The 22,881-nt window shown below is 38.2% G+C and overlaps 1 protein-coding gene across 2 annotated transcripts in view; it reads left to right on the top strand.

The window, feature by feature from the left end:
- AMMECR1 (AMMECR nuclear protein 1) overlaps positions 1-22,881 on the top strand; it is a 109,605-nt gene that overhangs the window by 68,973 nt on the left and 17,751 nt on the right. For both annotated transcript variants that reach the window (XM_063346592.1, XM_063346593.1), the window contains exon 4: positions 20,786-20,900. In XM_063346592.1, the coding sequence (XP_063202662.1) occupies positions 20,786-20,900 (115 nt within the window). The remainder of the gene's footprint in view (positions 1-20,785; positions 20,901-22,881) is intronic.

Below are 22,881 nucleotides of genomic sequence, written 5' to 3'. Positions count from 1 at the left end.
AGAGCTGTTCATATTTCTGAATTTCATCTAAGCTGAAAACAGCTTTCATTTGGGTAAATCCTCAGATCGGTTATAGTGGAAGATAATTGTTTAGCAGTAAAATGGATTGTGATGTAAACTCACAATACCAGGAACTCTAAATGAAGTATATAAATTTGAATTTATTGAGCCAGGCTTAGTTGCTCTGTGAGTCAATTCAGTAAGTAGGTCTGTAATGATTTTGTGCCCACAGCGCCAGGTCATTATTTCAGGGAACTGTTGCTTGACAGAACTGTCTACTGCCTTTTCTCAAAGGGCAAAGCTAAATACCATCCTGGCTCTAGAAGTGGAAAAAAACCCCAAACTTTTGCTTTAATGATGGGTTAAATGCTTCTCCTTATTTCATTATGAAATGAAATAAAATAATGTTGTTTAGGATAGAGAAGCAGCATGCCCTAGTGAATATATGTTTCTTGCATGTTATGTATGTTGGGGATGTAGTAATTCTGCCTTAATTTTTTTTTCTTTAAACCAAAAAAAAAAAAAAAAAGGAGGATACCAGTTTTGTAACTGTTGGTCTCTTTTTCCTGAGAAAAGCCTTGCTGGACCCTTGGACCTAACCGTAGATGATGGTCTGTTTCCCTAGCAACGCTTCCTGAAAGAAAGCAAAGGGAAACACTACAAATGGAAGGAGAGTCTTTAGATTATTATCTTTATGAAAGGAGGAGCACATAAAGATGCCCTACCAAAGCTTTTTAGATCCAGGGTTATCAAATATTGGTAACCGTTTTACTGTTTTGCTGGGAAAACTGAATTATAGAATATGAATTCTTTGGCACAGGGGAATGCATTGCTGCATTTGGTGGAATAAGCTTACTCTGTGAATTGACTGTTTATAAAAGGTAACCGGAGATCTAGGAAAAACAGAATTGTAGAGTTCAAAATGATAGCAAAATGGCTATATCTGTATGAAGTGGCTCAAAGAAGTTTGGAGGGGGTCTTGCTGAGGCTTATAAGTCTGAGGTCTTCAGGAAACTGTCCACAATTAAAATACTTATTTCATCATCTTATTTTAAAAAATAAGCATTAAAAATTGGGTTTTTCAAAAATATACATCTCATAAAATGCATGCTTTGAAAAAGCCATGATTAAGCAACGTAACTTGCATTTGTTGATGTAATTTGTCATATTTTGAATAAATCAGATATTCCTGAAATCTGATTAAATATGAATGAGTAAGTGGGGACATCCCGCAGTTACTCAGACTTTCCAGATGGGTTTTATGTCATTTGTGACTCTGGTCTTTCCCACGATGCTCTTGCATTTCATCTTCTTCCCACACAGTCTCCTCCTGTTATGCTAAGAAGAGGATGCACGCCCTGTAAGTTCAAAGGCAGGGTTCTAGTTGAGCTGAAACACTAGTTTGGTTGAAAGTCAGATTTGTATTTGTCTTTGAATGTTGCTTGACATAAGTGTTTGGGAGGGAGGGTGAAGTCAGGGGAACTGGCCGCCCTGGTTTTCCTAGCAAAGCTCTATGTTGCCGTGACTGTCACTTTTCCATTACTAGTATGGATAGTTGTTGGTACTCCATGGGTTTTGGTCAACTTTTTCTTTTTTTTGTGTTGATACTCCTAAAGGGAACATTTTCAAAACATTTCCTAAAAATCTTTTAGAATGGAATTTGCTTTCATTTGAGACTTTTGGTGACTTGTTGATTTCTTAAGGACTACAAAGACGTACTGGGTTATGGGCCAGTGCTGAAGAATTACAGGATAGGACTGTGCGCTCACACAGCAGAGGGAGGCATGGATGAAGTGTGTCTCAGAGCACTTGCGTTTTAAAGAAAGGTTTTGCGTATTTGGAAACTTTTAGCTAGGGCAGAATGGAAGAAGTTGGCGTAGAAGTTACCAGTGTCTGGGCAAGTTTCTCTCTGGCTGTTCTCAGCGTAGCAGTACATGTTTATTTTTAATATAGAGTAAGGGCCATTTCCCACAACTTTATTGCTAAGGCGGTGAGGGTGGTAGAAAAAACTTCCCACTGCACATACTGGCCAGTGCTTATATGTGCTAAATATGAGAAGGATGCTAACGTAGTTTGTCCTTCACTTCCTAAGATGCTGGAAATTGAGGTGTGTCAGTGGCATAGTAGATACCTCACCCAGTAGAAGTAAACTTAAGAGCTTTGTTTAGCTCAAGGAGCTAATTTTTTGTGAAATCTGCTGTTTAAATGCAAGCTATCAGGGATTAAGCAAGGTCAAAGGAAAAAGAATTGTCTCTTATGCTTATAAGCTGTTAAAGTCTTTAAACTCTGCAGCTTTGTGTGGGAGGTACTGTGGGAAAGGAGTCTCAATTAAAGTTTTCAGTCTGTCAGCACCTCCTCCATTTAGGTGTTTTCTGATGCTGCATTTTAAGACTGTATAAAGAAGAAATAGCACGAACTGGGTGTGGAGGACCAGGCTCCAAAAGCCCTTGTTATCTCTGTTCACTTTAACACAAAGATGTTGAAGCTTTTGAAACTGAATTTACCATTTTCCCTAGACCAGAGTAATGAGAATTAAAATGCTCTTGTAAACTGTAGCAGAATTTTCTGTTATTTTTAAATAGTGCCAAAAGATACCTGTGTCTAAAAGTCATTCCTGTTGGCACCAGGAAGAGAGAAGTTGTGTCGTTTTCAGAGCTGTACCGCTGAGATGGTAGAAAAGCTCTTGGAAGAAGAGATAGCATCTCTACTTCTGGTGGGACATAAGCAGCCGTGTAAAATGTTGAAGAATGTATGAAGAAATCTAAGCCTAAACACACTTCAGATTCTGAAGTAGTCCAAAAGTCTTACGGCCCCCAGCTCTCTGTACTGTTTCAACTCCTATAATGTGTGTAATTGTGAGCATGTGGTCTCAGGAGGATGAGTTGACTTGTCTTGAATTTAATCGTTTACAAATGGCTGAAGTTTTGCTATTCATTTGATATTTTGTAGAAGGGAATATAGATTTACCTGGAAATAACAGTTATTGCTTTTTAACATGATTTTAAAATACAATATTGGGGACAAAAGCACTCCAGGTTCGCTTCTTCCCTTTGGATTGTTGATGCACTTTTCAAATTCTGCCATTGTCAGCTCTGCTCCATAAAAGCGTATGGAGTGAGGTATACACTCCATACATGTGTATCTTGGTGATAGCCTTTGTTTTAGAAACAGAAACTGAACGTCCTTTGATTTCTTAGCTATGTAAATGAGAATGTATTGATACAGTCTACAAAGCATCTAATGCTCTGAAAGTATGTAAATAAAGAGTTCCTTAGAAGTATTTGATGTGGATCCAAAAAATGTTTCTAACCTCACAGATTCCTACTTTTATGTGACTTTTCAAAAGTTTTAATTAAAAATTTTCTATATATAGTTGTAATTTACACAGAGAAAATAGCTTTTTGACCATAGTGGGGAGTAGCTTTTTTGGCCATCAGTAGCGACTTCAGTAGGACTGTTAACACTCAATTCTTAAAGCCAAGGATATTGGGGGAGCAGAATTGCGACAGGCACCTGTGTTTTAAATATAACATGCAGGCTACAAAGTCCGTTAGCTCACATGCTTAAATTTAGGTTTGGTGTTCCGATGCAATGGTATAATCTTTTTTTCTTAGTGCAGATTACTTGTAATAAAGGGTGAATAGCTAGGCAAGCAGCCTCTTGGGCTGGAGTATATAAATGACCCCCCCAAGAACATGGGGAACTGGTGCGGATGTTAAGGAGTGCTCTGATGAGCCTGAGCGCAGCTCTGGGAACTTCCCCAGCTGCCGTGAGCTGCAGCTCCAGCTTCATTGAACAGGGCCTTTGTGATAACGGCCATTATGAACAGTTGTGTCAATCAGTAAATGAAATCAGGTGTATCAGACTTTTACGGGCAGGGAAATGTGACTTCATTGAAGTGAATAATGTTACATCTTTTTATTTTTACTGGATTTTTCAGTTGAGTAAATTTTATTTAGTTTGAACTTGGTTTGATTTGCAGAGGAAAAGAAAAGCTCTTGGTTTTTCTGAACAGTACAACTTTTTGATACTTCTAGTTCAAGTAACTTTAATGACTTATGCTTCTATAATACCACAAACTGAAATAGGTCCCAAGCTACCTGTAACATGCAGTTTGGCACTTTAGATACTAGCCTGATTGCCAGTAACTTTTTCAGTCTTTTATTCATAAACAAATGCAGATTAAAAATACACTCATACTGGTACATTCAAACAATATTTCTCTGTTTAGAAGACTGTTCATTTTTTTCTCTGAGAAAAGTTGCTAAAGTGAATGATTTAGAATAAAAATATATTTAGTATGTAATAAAAAGTTTAAGTAATTATTTTTCTTCAAATATTGGCTTATATCCCATTCCACTGAAGTATCAATGTAAAGCCAGAGATGTTTAGAGTCACAATATAACCTGACTCAACTGTATGAAGGTTGAAAGAGATTTGAATGTTTGCATTTAAAAAAAAAAAATAAATCTTCTGTGTGCATAGGTGTATTTTTAACATCTTCAGTTCTTATGAAAGACAATTAAAAGTGCTTCTTCTGTTATCTCTAGGCCAGTTACTTCCAGATGCTGTAGTTAAAGCCCCACAGATAGCATGTTGGTTTTGCCAGGAAGATAAAGTGCTTGTTATATGTATGAACACAAAGAAGGGAAAAGGGAAATGTAACTTTAAAATAACTGAAAGGTCATTGCAACCTCAGTCCTCTAAGAGGGCATCACTGCTTTTCAGCAGAAATATTTTTACACGTTCTGTCAAGAAATTGATGCTGGTTTTGTTTCTGTTCCCAGAAGCTTCTGCACAATTTGCAAGCTGGTTAGATGGCCCTTTCTCATCTGTGCTGAGGATGCATTCTGCAGTTTGCTCACTTAGCTACAGAGAGGCTTTTTTCCTTTGACCTAGACTGCTAATCCCTCATTGCAAAGAGCAGCAGCTGTGCTTTGTCTGTGGAGGTCTCTGCACTGCATGCAGCCTCAGTCTTTGTGTGTTCTGCTTTTTCAATTACTGAAAGGGTGGCTTTCTGTTTTCTTGCTCAGAAAACCCTCTTCCTCTTCAGGTTTGTTGAAGTGTACAATGCATGATTTTTTTTTTTTTCCTTTCTCCAAAAATTTAGGTTTCCAGGAGTTGTTACATACAATTTCACAAAACTGTGTGTTTGACTAACCCATTCCTGACATTCAGGAGTTGCTTTCTAGAAACCTTTCTGTTTAAATAATAAACACTTTAGATAGATGTGTTAAGTAGTAGCTCTAATGGATATAATTACAAATAAACCATTTTTTTGTGTTTGTCCACATTGTATCATCATTTAACATTGAATAACCAGGCTTCTGTTGCTTTTGGTGTAATTCCCCGAGTTAAACATATGTAGCAATGTGCAATGTTAGTGGTTGCTGAAAGCTAAGTTAACACGAGAACAGAACAGAACAGACAGTCGTTTGCTGGTTTAGGCTTTACTGCAGTGAATGGCAAAACTCCCACAAGCTTCAAAGGGAGGAGAATTTGGCCTGTAGCTTCTCTAAGAAGATAAGATATAAAATACTTAATTAGTAAGCACAAATGTCACATTTCAGTTAATCTCATAGTCAAGCGTTCATGTTTATACTTTCATGTTTTGTAATAATCTTTATTCTGTGGCTGAGCAGAATTTTCAAATGTATGTAATGCTGTTGAGTTAAAAGCATTCCTTGAATACTTAAATTTTAGTTTTTGAGACTATAGACAGACGTAGCCTAACCTGAACCTTTTGCCTCTTCTTCATTTCAGAACTTCCTTTTCATTCCACTTCAGCTGGTTTTATTTGCTTCTCAGAACCTGTTTTAGAGTGGGAAACACATACAGGGCGACAGCTGGCAGACTTGGAACTGAATGTACTGTTTAGCTGAGCTTGCAAAGGTTCTGTTGCTTGGGCATCTTGACCTTAGATAGAGTGATTTGTGAACCCCCCATCCAGTCACTTGTGTAAGCTGAGTAAGTTGCAGGTGTCAGTGAATGTGCCACCCCAAGTAGAGAGAATTGTGACAGAAAACTAGAAGGGATAAAGGGATGAAATGGTGACCTGCTCCCATGAGAGAGAAGTGGCAGAGTTGCTAAAAGGGGAGTAAGAAGGTGGCTTACAGACAATTTATTCGTGTGTGGAAGAACATCAAGGGAAGGAAATGCAGGAAGCAAAGCTTCCAGCAGTATAGAATGTGTTTATAGCTCTAAAACATACTCTATTTAATTGGTAATTTGTAGAGTTTTCGAACAATCATAGCTTAATCTGTTAATGAGATTCATGCATGAACTAAAAACCTCCACACACAAAATTAACACAAAAAAATGTTGAGAAGCCTTATTTGTTGCCTTAAATAAGGAATTATGTTTTGTCCTGATGCATCATTCTAGGGTGGCATCACAATAGCAGGAATAAGTGTTTAGAAACCAAAATTCTCATGAAATAAGGAGTGGCTTTTTTTTTCTGTGAGGTCTTGTTACATATGACATGGCACACAGGGTTAATCTTGTGCCTGCCTTTTTTTACTGTATTTATAAAAACACTGAGAATTGGTAAGGTGCCATGAGCTCGTACACCAACCTTTACACTGACAGCACCCAGATTTGCATCTCCGCAGATGCACTTCACCGTGTGTGTAAGAGGTTGCACTTAGATAAAAAACCAACTGGTTTAAAAATAATCTAAGTTGAGTTGTGATATTGATGAAACACATATCTCCTTTAGGAAACAAGCCAGGATATTATTCTGTGCCCGTATTATGAGTGGTCATTATCCACGCTGTAATACAGCGTAGGCCTTGGGTTATTCTCAACTTATGCACTTGTTCAAGAATTTCAAGACTGGGTTCTGTCACCTTTCATTTCATGTATGGGACTATATTAATCAATGCCTTCATATTTCAGAATATTTTATTTTCTTAACCTTTTTCTATGAAAATTTAATGCAACACCTCAAGTAAGTGAAAATGATCTCTTTTCTTCTCAATTCAGTTCCTGCATATTCAACTATGCCTTTTGCTTTCCTTATTCTTAACCTGATTGTGCATTACATATAGATACTTAATTTGTCCCGTCATTGTGGTTTCAAAGTCCTGATGATAAAACATAGTTTCTGTATTTGTGACAAACGATATCAAAAGTGAGCTTAACTGTAAAATTCCATCTCCAGCATTTACAGTCTTGGTTGTTTTTTAAAGAGAATCATATTGCCAACTAATAAAAATTGAACCACATCGTATTTTTATATTAAAATATAGTTTATAGTATTTTGGGTGATATAAGGAATATTGAGAAAATGAAATATACTTTTGTTCCGGACTATAAACAGTATAATATAAATAAACCCTTTTTACAAGCTGCAGGAAACTGAACATGTAAATGTTCAAATTATATTCATGTATTTATATAATGTTGCGTGGCTGAGACGTTTAGAAACATATTTTTCCATATGTGCTTAAGATGAGGCTTTTTAAAGTTCATAAAGAGTTAAAAATATTTCATGTTAACTTGTTCTGTGTTAAAGTTATGACTTGAATGCATCTTTAGAGGGGAGCAATATTTTGTAAATTGATTAAATGAGGGTTGAATACAGCAGTAAAATGGCCTTAAAGATTTTTGTCTTGACTTCAGTATCTCTTTTGGGGTGAAGTGGTGATCTTAGGTCAATATTGAGAGGCTTACTGGAGATGTAAAGAATTCTGGAGACTTCTTTTTATGCTCCTAGGGATTGGAGTGGTAAGCGTTGCTCAAGCTGTACCGTTCTAAATGTAATTGAGCAGTTCATTTTTGTTAATTATCTAAACTTTGCCATCTGCTGGAGAGCCTTTTAGTGACATTATAATTTAGTCCAGTTGGAGCTCAATTAGAGTTTTCTGACTAGCCTGTTATCATGTGTTCACCAAACAAAAACCTACAGACCAAACCCTGGCCAGTTTTGTTGTTCATTTTTTTAAATAAGCATCTGGAATGACTGTGACAAACCAACTGTGTTATGTTGTGAGATTGTTTTAAGTGCTGTGGATTTGCTTTTTATGTATCAAACCAGGACATTTCCATGGCAATTGACACCTTTCAGCTTCCTGAATGTTAGCATGAGTATGACACAAAAAATGTCACGCCTTTTTGAATTCCATTGTCTTCATTTATCCCACTATGGTGATAGATGCAGGGAGGGGTGAGGGACAATACAGGAAAAGGCAGAAAAGAAGCTGCCACCTACGAAGAAACTACTGCATACAGCTGCTTTACCTTATGTTCCCCTGTAGTCAGAAAATATTGTTCAAGGTCCATGCTGAGCAATTCAGAGTACAGACAGCTGTTTTGCATGGATATTCCAAACTGACTTTGTTCAGTTCTAGGCATATGGAGTGTGTGGAACAGAGCAGTTACAGCTTTTTTGCTACACCTGGGCAAATGCACAATAATTGCACGCTTTGTGTTGTAATTTGCTATAAGCTGTGCCTCTCACTTACTGACCTGTTACGTGAAGACTTTGGATTTAGCGTACCTTTGTGAAGGCAAAGCTCGAGACTATTACTGAAGCTCTTCCACATCTTAAAGTTAGATTAATTTAAGATTCTTTTTTTTTTAATGTCATAGGACATATTGTATAGTAATGCAAAATGACACACCCCCCCATGCCCTGCAGGATTAAAACAGTAAGAGAAAAATGCAGAGTCTTTAATCTGTTAGCTCTTTCTTCACATTCAAGGAGAAAAGTAAGTCATTTAGAACCACAAAAGCGGTATAGTGTAAGATTTGATCTTATGATCTTATTGGCATCACGGTGACGTGGTGGGATGGCTCCTATGACTGGAGTGTTGGAATGGAAGGACACAGGATCTTCAGGAAGGACAGGCAGGAAGTATCACTCTCTATGTCGATGACTGGCTGGAGTGCACAGAACTCTGCCTGGGGATGGATGAGGAGCCAAGAGGGAGCTTATGGTCAGTATTAAAGGGAGGGCAGGTGACATTACACTGGAGGTATGCTTCAGGCTACCCAACCAGGAAGACATGAAAGAAAAATGCCAGGAGGCCTGCATGGATGAACAAGGAGCTCCTCGACAAACTCAAACTCAAAAAGAAAGCCTACAGAGCGGGGAAGCAAGGACAGGTAGCCTAGGAGGAATACAGAGAAATTGTCTGAGGCATCAGGTTAGGAAAGCCAAAGCCCTGATAGAATTAAATATGGCCAGGGATGTCAAGGGTAACAAGAAAAGCTTCTTATAGGTATGTCAGTGATAAAAAGAAGATTAGGGAAAATGCAGGCCCTCACCAGGAGGAAACAGGAGACCTGTTTACCTGGGATACGGAGAAGGCAGAGGTACTTGGTGACTTTTTTGCCTCAGTTTTCACCGGCAAGTCCTCTAGCCACACTGCCCAAGATGCATAAGGCAAAGGCAGGGACTGGAAGAATGAAGAACTGTCCACTGTAGGAGAAGATCAGTTTTGAGACCATCTAAGGAACCTGAAGGTGCACAAATCCATGGGACCTGATGAAATGCATCTGTGGGTCCTGAGGGAACTGTCAGATGAAGTTGTTAAGCCACTGTCCGTCATTTTTGAGAAGTTGTGGCAGTCCGGTAGAGTTCCTACTGACAGGAAAAGGGGAAACATAACCCCCATTTTCAAAAAGGGAAAAAAGGAAGATCAGGGGAACTACGGGCCAGTCACTCACCTCTGTGCCTGGCAAGATCATGGAGCGAAGCCTCCTGAAAAACTATGCTAAGGCACATGGAAAATAAGGACATGATAGGTGACAGCCAACATGGCTTCACTATGGGCAAATCATGTCTGACAAATTTGGTAGCCTTCTACAACAGGGTTACAGCATTGGTGGATAAGGGAGGAGCAAATGACATCATCTGTCTGGACTTGTGCAAAGCATTTGACGCTGTGCCACATTACCTCCTTGTCTCTAAATTGGAGAGACATGGATTTGACAGATGGACCACTTGGTGGATAAGGAATTGGCTGGATGGCCGCACTCAAAGAGTTGCAGTCAATGGCTCAATGTCCAAGTGGCAACCAGTGACAAGTGGCGTTCCTCAGGCGTTGGTACTGGGACCGGTGCTGTTTAAGATCTTTGTTGGTGATGTGGACAGTGAGTCTGAGTGCACCCCCAGTAAGTTTGCTGATGACACCAAGCTGTGTGGAGCAGTCAGTACAGTGGAGGGAAGGGATGCCATCCAGAGGGACCTTGAAAGGCTTGAGAGGTGGGCCTGTGTGAACCTCATGAAGTTCAACCAGGCCAAGTGCAAGGTCCTGCATGTGAGTCAGGGCAATCCAAGCACAAATTCAGGTTGGGTGGAGAATGGCTTGGGAGGAGGCCTCTGAGGAGAAGGACTTGGGGGTGTTGGTTGATGAGAAGCTCAACATGAGCCAGCAATGTGCACCTGCCAGAAGACTTGAAGGCCAACTGTGTCCTGGGCTGAATAAGAAGAAGAGTGGCCAGCAGGTCAAGGGAGGTGATTCTGCCCCTCTGCTCTGCTCTGGTGAGACCCCACCTGGAGTACTGCATCCAGCTCTGGGGCCCCCAACATAAGAAGGACGTGGACCTGTTGGAGTGAGTCCAGAGGAGGCCATGAAGATGATCAGAGGGCTGGAGCACCTCTGCCGTGAAGACAGGCTGGGAGAGTTGGAGTCTTTCAGCCTGGAGAAGAGAAGACTCTGGGGAGACCTTATAGTGGCTTTCCAGTACCTAAAGGGGCCTAAAGGAAAGCTGGAGGGGGACTTTTTACAAGGGCAAGGGGTAATGGCTTCAAACTGAAAGAGGGTAGATTTAGATTAGATGTTAGGAAGAAATTCTTTACTGTGAGGGTGGTGAGGCACTGGCCCAGGTTGCTCAGAGAAGCTGTGGCTGCCCCATCCCTGGAGGTGTTCAAGGCCAGGCTGGATGGGGCTTGGAGCAACCTGGTCTGGTGGGAGGTGTCCCTGCCCAGGGCCAGGGGAGTTGGAACTGGATGATCTCTAAGGTCCCTTACAACCCAAACCGGTCTATGATTCTATGATTTCTGGCTTCAGGAACCAGTAAGGAAGTTGAAGCCATAGAAACTTGGCTCTATTAATGTACTCAGGACACTGCAATACTACTTTGTGGATTTTTTTAGTTCTAACTGCTTTATATTTTCTGGTGGGAGCAGATTGCAGGAGCTGTGACTTTTGTGTTCGTATTTTTCCACTTGAAGGCCATAACACGTACACAAAATTCTCCTAAACTTTAAGGATCTCTCCATACGAGCCTAGATTATTTCCTTGATACATTATAGCAGTAAGAAAGAGAAATGAATTTCAGGCATTATGTCCAGACAGTGTAGCATTATTGTGGCATAATGATAAACTGGGTTTATTTGTAAGAATCCAGAGTGTGATGGAATATTTCTCTGGGTAATTGTCAGAGCAGTAGAAAAAACATCTTTATTCATTTTGGTTGTAAAAAGCTCTGTTTAAATTTATGGAAGCCTTAGCTTTTACAGCTTCCGTGGCTATGAGCTTGCTTTTCTTATGAGAAATTTTGCAATGATGAGTAGGTAAGGAGTTTGATCATTTTCATTTGGTATTTACATAAGACTGACAGACCCAGCTGAAGACCCAGCAGCCGTTAAACCTCCAGGAGTTTCAGACAGTGGTCGTTCTGTGGGTGTACGTTAGCTCCATGTCTTAACAGACAGTCACGTCGACTGCAGATTCAGTGAGAAGCATCCCGGAGCGTGTTAGTCATTCCCTATGTGCTGTGAAGTTGATCTGGTCATGTACCATGAGTCAAGACAACCAGAGTAAGAAATCAAGATTAAAATAAGGGTGTTTGGAAATTTTAAGTACCCCTAGAAATATTCTGTAAATGCTTCTTTTGTTGATTTAAACAACTGATGAACTTTTTTTTGGGAAAAAAAAAACAAGGTCCCGGAACCTTTTCGGCAATATCAGTATGGTTTTCTCTTTAGTTGGGTGTACGGGTGGCACAATACACATGCACACTCACACAAAAATGCTGTTAGAATATAATTGAAGCCATTAAATCATTTTCCACTTGTGACTGCAGTCAATATTAAACTCAGTAGGTATTAAAGAAATTTTTAAAGATTTCCATAACCCTTTGCCTTTGTGCTGTGATGCCTTAGTATTGCCCGCTAGCTAATGGAACTGCTTCGGCATAAATGCAAAATCCGTGAGTTCATACAACAGGAGGAACAGGTGGTAAAATATACTTCATGTATAACTGAAATTAGCAATCATGGGGAAACAGTTGAATGCAGTATATCCTAATTGTCTGTGATCAGGTTTAAGGAGTACTCCAAACAAAATACTTGAACAATTCTCTTTTATTTTTTTTTTTCCCCTGATGTATTTGACTAATACTTAAGTTAATATTTTTATAAATATATCATTCAGGAATTTCCAATTCAATGATGAAGTGTTAACAAAAATCTCTGCAGCATCGATTTAGAACTTTGCCATTTTATTTGTAATTTTTTTTTAGCATGTCCTAGATTTAGGTGAATAATTTTACCACCCAAGAAGGACACACTGCTATCTCACTGGGAGAGGAGCTCAGGAAACTACTGAAGTGAGCAAATAATGGTTTCTCTCTCCTTGGTAGGTGGTTGATCTTTTGCCCAGAAGTTCTTTTCTTCCTTGTCACTCAGCAGTTTGAAAATGGTAATAAAAACTTGTTATATTGGTTTGTCCTTCAGGATATTGTGAACAAACCTAAGTGTTCTCTTAGGAAAATGTTTGAAATGGAACACTGTAAACTTTTTGTTACCTCTTTCTGAATCTACTCTTAATAGATAACATGTATTTTTTTTAATCAGTATATTATATTAATGTCTTCTGTAGCATTGTTATGCCATCTGCAGGAAGCCTGACAATATCCAATCCTGCATAGTTGTTTGAAAAAATAATTAATGACGTTTGGTAAATTCAAACCACCCAGATGTGTTTGCTGGCTTAGTGTATTGTGTCTTATAACTCCTGCAGCCTTGCCGGTATTAACCAATTAACAAAACCCACACTGCTAACAATTTCCACGCTTACTAGAGAGTTAGGACACTTTGGAGGACATACAGACAGCTTATATTAGGCACCTCTGGCTGCCTAAAATAGAGACTTAATTGTCTTATCTAGTCAATGAATGAAGGTTGCCTTTTCTGATGAGCCGTTTTAACCAATTTATGTATGTGCTCTGACTTGTCTTTTAGAGGAATGGTGGTATTTTCAAATATAAAATAACTGTCTAAAATAGACTATCAGTGTATTCTTCTTCCTATTAAAGTACATGTCTGAATCCAGAGAGATTGAGAGAGAGACTTTCTGGTATACTTCAGTTTTGTGGAGTCAAAAAAAAAATAAAATGATTGAAGAGCCAAAATGCCAGACCAATATTTTATTTCTCCCATGTGAAACACTGTTCCCATTACCTGCTGCACTGTGCTAATAAAATAAGCTAAAAACTTCAGAGAAGTATTTCTGTGCCAAATGTCAACAAGTGTGTGTTTCTTTTTTTACCCTGTGACTGCCACTTAGCAACATAATGTGCAGGAAGTATAAATGTTGTTCTTTCCCTTTCTGTCTCCCAAATGTAAGGGAGGGTTCAGGAAAAACACGTCATTCACAGTTGTTTTGTTTCCTGGAAATTTTTCCAGTATGACCAAAAAAAAAAAGACAATATAAATAAACTCTTTTTCCTTGCATTCAAGTGATTTCATGATGCATGTAAATCACTCGAGATCTCCATTTAAGTTGTCAAAATTCTGCTATCATAAATAAAAGTTGTTAGAAGGCTGTCATGTGGGTTATGTTAGGCTGTCTGATCTCTTATGCTGAAAGCCAGGAGAATTTTATTCATAATAATTTCACTTTCTGAAGAAGAGCACGCTCTGCCCTGTTTTTCTGGCTTAAAAATTAATTGCAGATCGTGACTTGGAAGCTGCTAGTTCTTTCTGGTCTCTGCCAGACTGAGTTATGATAGCTGATTTTCATGAGGAAAATCCTGGTGATCTGCCTAAGTGTTCCTTAATTTCTTCCTGTTGAAGTTACTGAATGAAAAAGTAAAAATCTTGACTAACTTCTGATCAGTAACCCAGCAATGGAAAAAACTATAAATATTGACATTTTTTTCTGAAACCCTGGCACCAAGTGTTTCTTGTTGGTGTCATCTCTTTGCTGTTATCTAAAATCCAGTGAGTTTGCCACTCATTAATTTCAGGATGTTTTGAATTAACTGAAGAACAATATCTGGGCCCTTTGGGCTCAGTTTGTTGACATAGGGCCATTTCTTTGTTAAACACATTTTCTAAGGTAATTCTGCTAAGCACATTTCATTTAGTGACAGAATGAAGAATCTCAGGGTTTTGCTTCTTGAGCTAAATGAAAAGGGGTTTTCGGAGCAGATGCAATTTAAATCTTTTGCCTACCATCTAAAAGTAGTGCCAATGTACTGTTTATCAGAAGAGGGCAATAGTTTGTAAAATGAGATCTTTAACCTATTTTTCATAACTCTGCTGATGACATATAAAGCATTGTTTGGATGCCAAAAAATTCTGGTTTGCTTTAGCTGGGTTCAGTATCGGAAGCTGATTAAGAGGAGATTGACTCTATTAGAGTGAACTGAAAAAGTAATGGGAAACTTTTTTTTTTTTTAAATTGGATTAATTTGATTAAAATTATCAGTTCTATTTTGATTAATCCTCTGGGAGCTATGTTTCCACAGGGTAGGCTGAGCAGATTGTGAAAGAGAGGCTGTCACAAAAAGTGGATTTTTAGGAGTCGGGGATCTTGGATTCTATTCTTGATTCTGTCACTGACTCACTGTGTAAGCCTCCTGAATTGCATGAGTCACTTCATGTCTCTGCCTCATTTACACTTCCTATAAAAGTGAGTATTACTTATATCATGCCCAGCCTTTGACACTTCCCTTTGCATCTCCTTCCCGTGTCATGTTTAAGCCCCCAAATTAGTTTCCAGTAACATAAAAAGAGTATCCAGTTTTACCTAAACTCTTTATCCAGTTTGGGTCTGTATGTGTGACTGTCCCCAAAAAAGAGGCTTAGTGAGAAATTTCATTGTTAATAGTTGTCATTAAATAACAAACAATAAAATATTAAGAACAATTCATTTAATACCTTCATTCATCTACACCTAAATCATTCTTTACTATTTTTGATGCTTATGTGCTATCAAAGTTTTTTAAAGGAGCCCTTAAATTCAATCACAAAGATTTTCAGATCCTTCTAAACTGAGTAACGTAGCTCCCTTACTATTCCTTGTTTCCCCTATTTGTGTCCTACTGTTTGTTCCCCATCTGCCCCATCACGTTTAAGAGCCATAGGTTCTTAAAGACTGAAGCTGACTCTTTTGGTTTTTTTAAGGTATTTTTATAGCCTACAGAAATTACAGATCAACAACACAATGATGTGTTGCATTTTGGTTCACCCGCTCATACTTTTATTTCAAATGATTCCGAGAGCTTCTCTGGTGGTATTTTACAAAAACAAGATATAGCCTTAAGGAATATAAAGCTTACTTTTATTTTTTGCTAAACGTCATGCTGTTTGTCTTGGTAATTCAAAATACTTTGAACAATTTCCTTTTCTTTAAACGTTTTCAGTGTCTTTAAATTGTCTGCAAGCTTTTCTTTATATTCTCACAAATACAAGGAGTAGTACATAGAAAATGGAATTACTGAAAAACATTTCTGGAGAGCATGTGGCCAAATAAACTTCATTTGAGGAGAAGCTGAGATTTGTATGGCATGGCTCAGATGAAGAAAAACTGATAGTTGAGTAATACTTTGTTTTGTTTTTTTCTTGACTGGCAATTACTTAGTCTTAGTAGGACACCCAAGACTGCATAAATAAAGTATATTTAACTAGAAAGGCTGTGCGTGTGTGTGCATGCGTTTTGTGTCTAAAAATAGTTTTCTTTGAACAGGATTCAATTTTGACTTTGCCTGCTTCACTTTTAACATGGAGCAGAAGTCTATGTGGAAAAATTAACGTCCTTTTATTGGCCAGCTAGAATTCCCCGTGCTTGGCACTGCTTCTTTTCAATTCTTCGCTACCATGTACTTCCATTTAGTCAGCAGCAATATGTGTAAATTAGTTCTGGGCATTAAGGAATAAAGAACAGAAGGTCTGGAAAATGCTTTTAAAATAAGTTTTTTTTTTTTCTTTAAAAGAAGTTTTGAACTCTGCCTAATTTTTCTCACTTATTTTACTAATTATTTCCACTTACCCTCCCTTAATTCTAAGTTTAACAGAAAACTTGTGGAATTTTTTTTAAACCTGGTATCTAATATGCCAGATTTTGTTCCATGAGAATCCTTTTGTCTTTCTAGTGGAAGAATTAACAGAAGAATAGGGCATTGAATAAGATTGTAAAATCACATTCTAATACTACAAAAATAACGCTTCCATCAAATAAACAGAACAAAGTCTCCTCTACTGATCCAGAATGCTGACACGCAATTATACAATGACTTTTCATTCTGAACAGCTCAGATGAGTAACAAGCTTTTGAGAAAAACAGCAGACGTTATCTTGTCTGTGTGTTGTGCTCGCGTTGAATTGGTCACCGAGCAGCGTGCTAACGTGGTGAGTGAGGCACGAGGCTGGATTTACATACCTACATCTTTGTAGAGCATACGAAGTGTATGGCGAGTGCCAAACTGCTGCCTCTAGACACTGATGTTCTTTCTTCCAGAATAGAAACAACAAAAGTAAAAACTCACACAAGCTTTTCTGTCCTTGGTAAGTGTTGAGATCTGCTGATGTTTCTGAGGGTGATACCAGTCTGTTAACGATGGAGAGCTTTGGGTTTGTACAGGGGGGCAGCTGCCCATGAGGAGCTCCACTGGTACCATCTGCTTGTTTTACTGACACTGACAGAACAGGCAGTAGATGGAGCTTTATTCACTGCCCACCAAGAGAAAGTTCAGGCTTAAGGATAATGGCTAAATTCTAAAGGGAAGCATCTCTGATGATGTATGTCGTCTGCTAGGCAAGCATTAAAAAATGCAAAAATGGAAACAGTGGATCTGTAAAGACATGGTATGAAGCTGCTCTGCTCGTAGGTTTTCAGAACGTGTCTGGAACTTACTTTAGAATTTCAGCCATGGTAGGAATAAAAGAATTGGCTGGTTTCTAGCCATAGAAAGGAATAAAAGAAGACGACTGATACTCTAACTGTAATATACAGCACTGAAAAGATAAATGTTTCCTAATTTTAAAATCGTATATGAAGCACCTAAGTGAAACTCATTAGGGCAGGGTTATTAAGTTTTATTTGTTCCTTCTAAAACTAGCACCTGATATAATTGCTGGACTATTTCATAAATTTTGCATTAGCAGATGGAATATTCCACGTGTAGCTTAACCAGTATAAATAAATGCTTTCTTGTCAGCGTCTCCCTTTCAGAATGTTTTGTTCCCGTTGCTGATTGTTTGCCAACACAAATTTCTCCAGGTAAATTTTGGGTTTACTTATGTGACAACAGAGATGAAGCTGTTTTGAAAGGTGAACACGAATTGTAGTACGTGGTCTGGAGACGAGGAAAGGAGGAACAGAGTAGTAGCGATACTCTGTATTGACTGGTCACAGTGGTGTGGGAGGCTGTTATTCCAGTCTCTGACCTTGTTCTGCCAGACACCTCTCACCTTCAGCACCATCAGTGCCAGCAGAGGAGATGTGCACAGATGTCCAGAGTCACAGAGGTGTTGAGGAGCAATTTTTCAGATAAAAGAGCACTTAGCAGTTCTGAAGGAACTAGGTATAGTTGAAACGGCACTATCATTTGATAAACTGTATTTTAGGTACAAGGTGTGAAACACCTGAAAGCAAGGTGTTTATGCCAGTGTCATATTATTGAGTAATGGAATTAGCCAGCTAAACTTGTTAATGAGTACGCAGTGGTTACTGCATTGCTCTGCTTTCTTTGTTTGCTGTGTTGTGCCTTTGTGTGCCTTTCTGCTTCCACTCTGCTCATGTGAAGGTTTTGTCTCTCAGCTTTTTATCAGTATTCAGATTTGTTGTGATTCCCCCATCTTCTTTCAAATTATTATCTCGGCATTCGAGCAGGTTGGCTGAGACGTGGCTTACGCGTGCATTGTAGGATGTTTTTCTGTACAACTTAAAGTATGTTAAATTAAGGATGGTTTCTCATCTAGTAATGCCAGTGCAGCAGATCTTCAGTGAGTGGGAATTTGCCCGAGACTTCTACTGCTGACATTATTGGGATCAGGCTCACACCCATAGTAGACAACATTCGCCTCAAAAAGCCAAAATTCAGAAGTTCATTTTGGCAGCTTGAGGAAGGGGAACTGAAAGTTAGATAAACTAGTATCAAGTTCTGTAAAAAAAACCCAAGTTTTTTGAAGGTTGTAAATTCTTACAATACAGGAAGTGTTTTGCGTGGTAAGATCGCTGCATAAATGATGAAAAGCAGGTTTAAACAGGTATTGGCAATATCCATGCGTACAGGTGTTTCCCAAGATAACTAAATTTGTTGTTTGTTAATGAAATAATACTTGTCTCTGGGTGCTTTTCAGTAGTGTGTTCAATGGATTGGTTGTATGATAAAGGTACAGCATACCTCAGGGAAATGAGAAATTTGCATATAAACGAAGTGGTAGTAGCAATGGGTTTTAAGAGGATTGGGGTTTCTGAACATGATTTTTTAGTTTTTAGTAAAAGGTAGAGTAAAATATTAAAAGCATGTATACATGCACTTATTAAATTAAATAAACCCACAAAGAGCTTTTAAGTGCAGAGATACCATCTCTGGCTCAAAATACCTAAGCAATGAACAGCTGGATTCCTGGAGGGTATTCCAGGAAATATTATTTTTCCCCCCTCCATGGAGGAATGTGAAAGGTGAATTAGCTGTTTGTATTTTCGTACGTTGCTGTTATGCTGTGGCTGTATGAGTTGATGTCTGATGTTGCTCAGAAACCCGAGGCAGCGGAGGCTGGGAACTCTGCCTGGTTCCCAGCAGTTACAAAGCTATCTTTGCAAATCCCGTCAACATCATCTTGGAGAATACCATCTTTTGATACACCTTCAGTGAAAGTCATTAGTTAAATATCACAGGCATTGTGCTTTAAATCTCCTTAGTGTTCCCAGTTCTTCACAGGTGTATCTAGGCCTGTCTGAACTACATAAATGTCAAAAGATTTATCTTGGCTAGTTACTTACTGTCCTATCATCTTCTCTCACCTCTATGGCAACTTTACCTGGGGTTGCCTAGCATTACTCCTAAATAACGGGTAGCGTAGGCCTGTTGTTACCCAATTATACAATTAATTTGTCTTTCTAATGAAAATCTCAATTTCTGACCTATTTTGTAATGTAAAAATACCAAAGCTTTGAGAAGGGCGTCTAGTCTAAATTCTAATACTTTGCTCGTTTTTGTAATTGTAGCATACTTGGGGAAAAAAGCCTACCTTCTCCCTATCCCAGAAAAATAAAGGTTCTATTTTAACTCTTTGGTGTATGGTATTAATTCACAATGGGAGGTTGTTTCTACTTATACATCTGTTTTCTTTTGCTAAACTTTTTTTTTTTTTTTGCTTATGTGTCCTTATTTGGTCTGCTTTAATAAAGTTAATACTACTCTTTATATAAAATGGTGGTATCTGATGCAGAGACTTCAGCCATATTCTAAACGCCGTGGCTGTAGTTATATCAGCTAATGGCAACCGCTGGCTGTATGCCAAATAAAACGAATAAGAGTGATCTAATTGTTAGATGAAACAATGAGACACATGAAGAACTTGGTAGTACTTCAGTAAGTCTCTTAATATTAAATTCTCTTTACTCATGAAAAAGCTCAGTTAGCAGATCACTGTTTTTGTTGGAGATGAGCATGTTTGTATTCATACATGGCATATCTCAAATCTTAAGAGAATAAAAAATTACGAGATAGCATACTCACTTTAACCTTCCCTTTTCCAATTTAACTGGTTCGTAACCAAACTTATGCAAGTAGGTTTTTATAGATGTTCTTACTCATGGTACTGCTTACTGTCTGTTAACTGCTTTGTTTTTCAAACCATGCTGGAATGTGCAGCGATAGCTCCTCTCGGTACTGGCTGTTACCCCATTAGGTGTATGTTTGTCCATAGAACGGTGTGTTGGCTGAGGATTAGCTTAGCTGTTCATAAGCTTCCCTCTTACTAACTGTTACCTCTGCTTTGCAGAACATCTTCAAGTCCTGTAGGTTTACAGGTCTGTAGAGCTCTTGGATGTTTTTTACCTGTTTATATTCACCTTTGCCAGTAAGCATGAATATAATTCTTTTCTTTGGAGAATATTCTACTTGTTTGGAATTATTTTTCACTGAATAATTAAGTTCTACAGTTTGGTTACTGTACTACATGTTTGAATATTGCAGGCTATAGAATTTCTCCCTGTATGTTGTATAGTTTAATCCTTTTTGAAAAGGATTTACTAAACACCAGGTAGAAGAGCTATTCCTTTTGTAACTTTTTCCAAAAACTTTATGCTGCTTCATCAATACGATTCTTATAGTAGCAAAATCAGCTCAGGAAGGAATGACCCTCAGAACACCACCTGCCTGGCCAGCCAAGACCTGAAACAAAGGTCTAAGGAAAAAGTTGGGAATGTTGGTCAGCGTGTTACACTGGCAACTGGATTATCAAACTGGTCACCATTTCATCAGGATTTTTTTTTGCCCTTTATATTTTTCAGTTGATTCATTAGATCCTTGAACTTAAACAAAATGAAAAGCACCCCCCAAAAAATCCTTTGAAATTCTGTTTTGTCTTCAACAGTGCCCTTAAAGATAGTCGTTTCCCCCCAATGACGAGGGATGAGCTGCCACGGCTTTTCTGCTCAGTGTCTCTACTCACTAACTTTGAAGATGTATGTGACTACATGGACTGGGAGGTAAGGATGTCTGATATCTTTTAAGAAAATTACTTTGATACCCTGAACATCTATAGCAGAAGTCATACCGTCTAAATTATTTGCATATATTTAGTGTAGTTTTCACTGGTTTCACTCTACACATTGTTTTGTGTGTAGATTCAAAAGATCCTTTTAGTAGAACTGTCATCACCTTGAAAGTCTGAGCCATGAGAATGGAATAAAGTTGTATTCTTGCCCATAAGTGTGGTCTGCATTTATGTCTAAGACTCCATCAAGCAAGGTATTGTCTGAGTGGTGGTGTCCTGAGACCCCTTTTGCAGCATAGCTGACTACAGACACATGGTAGATCAGTCCATGGGAAACAAGCACTACAAAAAATTGCAGTCCCAAAACAAGCAGCCTTATTTAGCTTATGAGCCATTAATTATTAATTATGAGCCATTTATCCTTCCCAAAACTTCCTTTGCTTTCAGAGCGAGTGGCCTGCACAGACCCCACAAAGCTCTTATTCAATGATGCCAAGTAAATCATTGCTCTTGTTTTTCTTTGCTACTTATGCATGGAGCTGAGTCTGTTTTAATTGTTAGGTTCTAGGAAGCCTGCGTGCGTTCTCTTGGAACAGCAGCATAAGAGATCAAGACGCAAATGCTGCTTTTAGAGTTATTTCTGGGAAGGTATACTGAAGGAAATGTTATTCTGTATTCTTCCGCTTTTTCCCAAATTATTCAGTCTTAGACACTTGCAAAAAACAAGTTACTTGACTTAAGATGAACTTCTCATCTCAGTCAGTATGACTGTTGTGTTGCTCTTTGAGTCTATATTTGAGTGGACATAAAAAAAAATTCTGAAATTGTCATATATGATAGTGGACATGTTACAATGCCGGAGACCCCACACACGTTACAGTATTTCTATTTAATAATGACTTAGTCCTACTAAATATGTAGGAGTTCTTAACAGAAAAAGAGGCATTCTGTTGTATTCACACAGAACAAATGTATATTGAATAGAAACTTCACTTGTTAAAATTGTAAGAGGCCCTACTGTATCGGAATGGTGGTATCCATCAGTAACCTCAGCATTATGAATTTTACAGTAGCTGAAAATCTAATAAAAATATGTTTCCTGTTCAACTCATAATGACCAAGGCTTCTTACCTTCTGAAGTGTAATTCTGAATGAGATGAATGTAAGTTGCCTTTGGCATTTATCAGAATTTTCACCAGAAACAGAACTATTCAATTTTTATGTAATGTCAGACCAAAAAATAACTGAATCTGTGTGTGCATTCTCAACGAGAAGCTTTTTTCAGAGAAGTAGTTTGTCTTGTCACTGAGCCCTTACAGTACTTTAAACAATGTTTTCAAGTAATCAAAACTGCAGTAACTTTTAATATTAAACCAAGCTAGAAGTCAAAATTAAAACTGGTAGAATTTCTCTGCTTTACTAGGTTGACTTCTGGCAGTAACCATAGTGATGTTTTCAATTTCATTTCATTTATTATAATTTATTAAAAATCAGACTGTGAATACACTCAGAAAATGTGTCTTTTAAAAGTGTGAAGTGCATAATGAAATAGCACTTAACTCTTTCCATGTGGTAGTCTATAAAATTATTAGATGTTGTTTTCTTCTCTGGGCAATAAACTTCTAAGATGACCAAAATTTTCATCTTTAAAGAGAAGTTGAAGCCAAAGCCTGAGGTCAAAAATCCACTCTCCCTTGGAAGGACTGGTTTTAACTTTGTTCCTTGGGAGACTTCTGATTCATAACTTTAACACTTGTATGAAACCAAGGAGGCTTTTACTTTCTATGTCCTTTCTATACCTTGTTGCAGAATCCTTGAGACTTTACCAACAGTGTAAACAAGCTTAATGCAGAGCTGTAGTCTCCCTCAATTCTGACTGATTTTATGGATTCTCATGATTCTTCTTATTGGAAAGCCCTGACTTATGAGGGTGGAACGGAGGGATCAAAAATATAATAGTCCCTGTGTTATCC

This window comes from Chroicocephalus ridibundus, chromosome 9 (assembly GCF_963924245.1).
Source record: "Chroicocephalus ridibundus chromosome 9, bChrRid1.1, whole genome shotgun sequence".
NCBI classification, from domain to species: domain Eukaryota; kingdom Metazoa; phylum Chordata; class Aves; order Charadriiformes; family Laridae; genus Chroicocephalus; species Chroicocephalus ridibundus.
The sequence above is the reverse complement of the archived record's forward strand: the minus strand, read 5'-3'. Positions and strand labels throughout refer to the sequence as shown.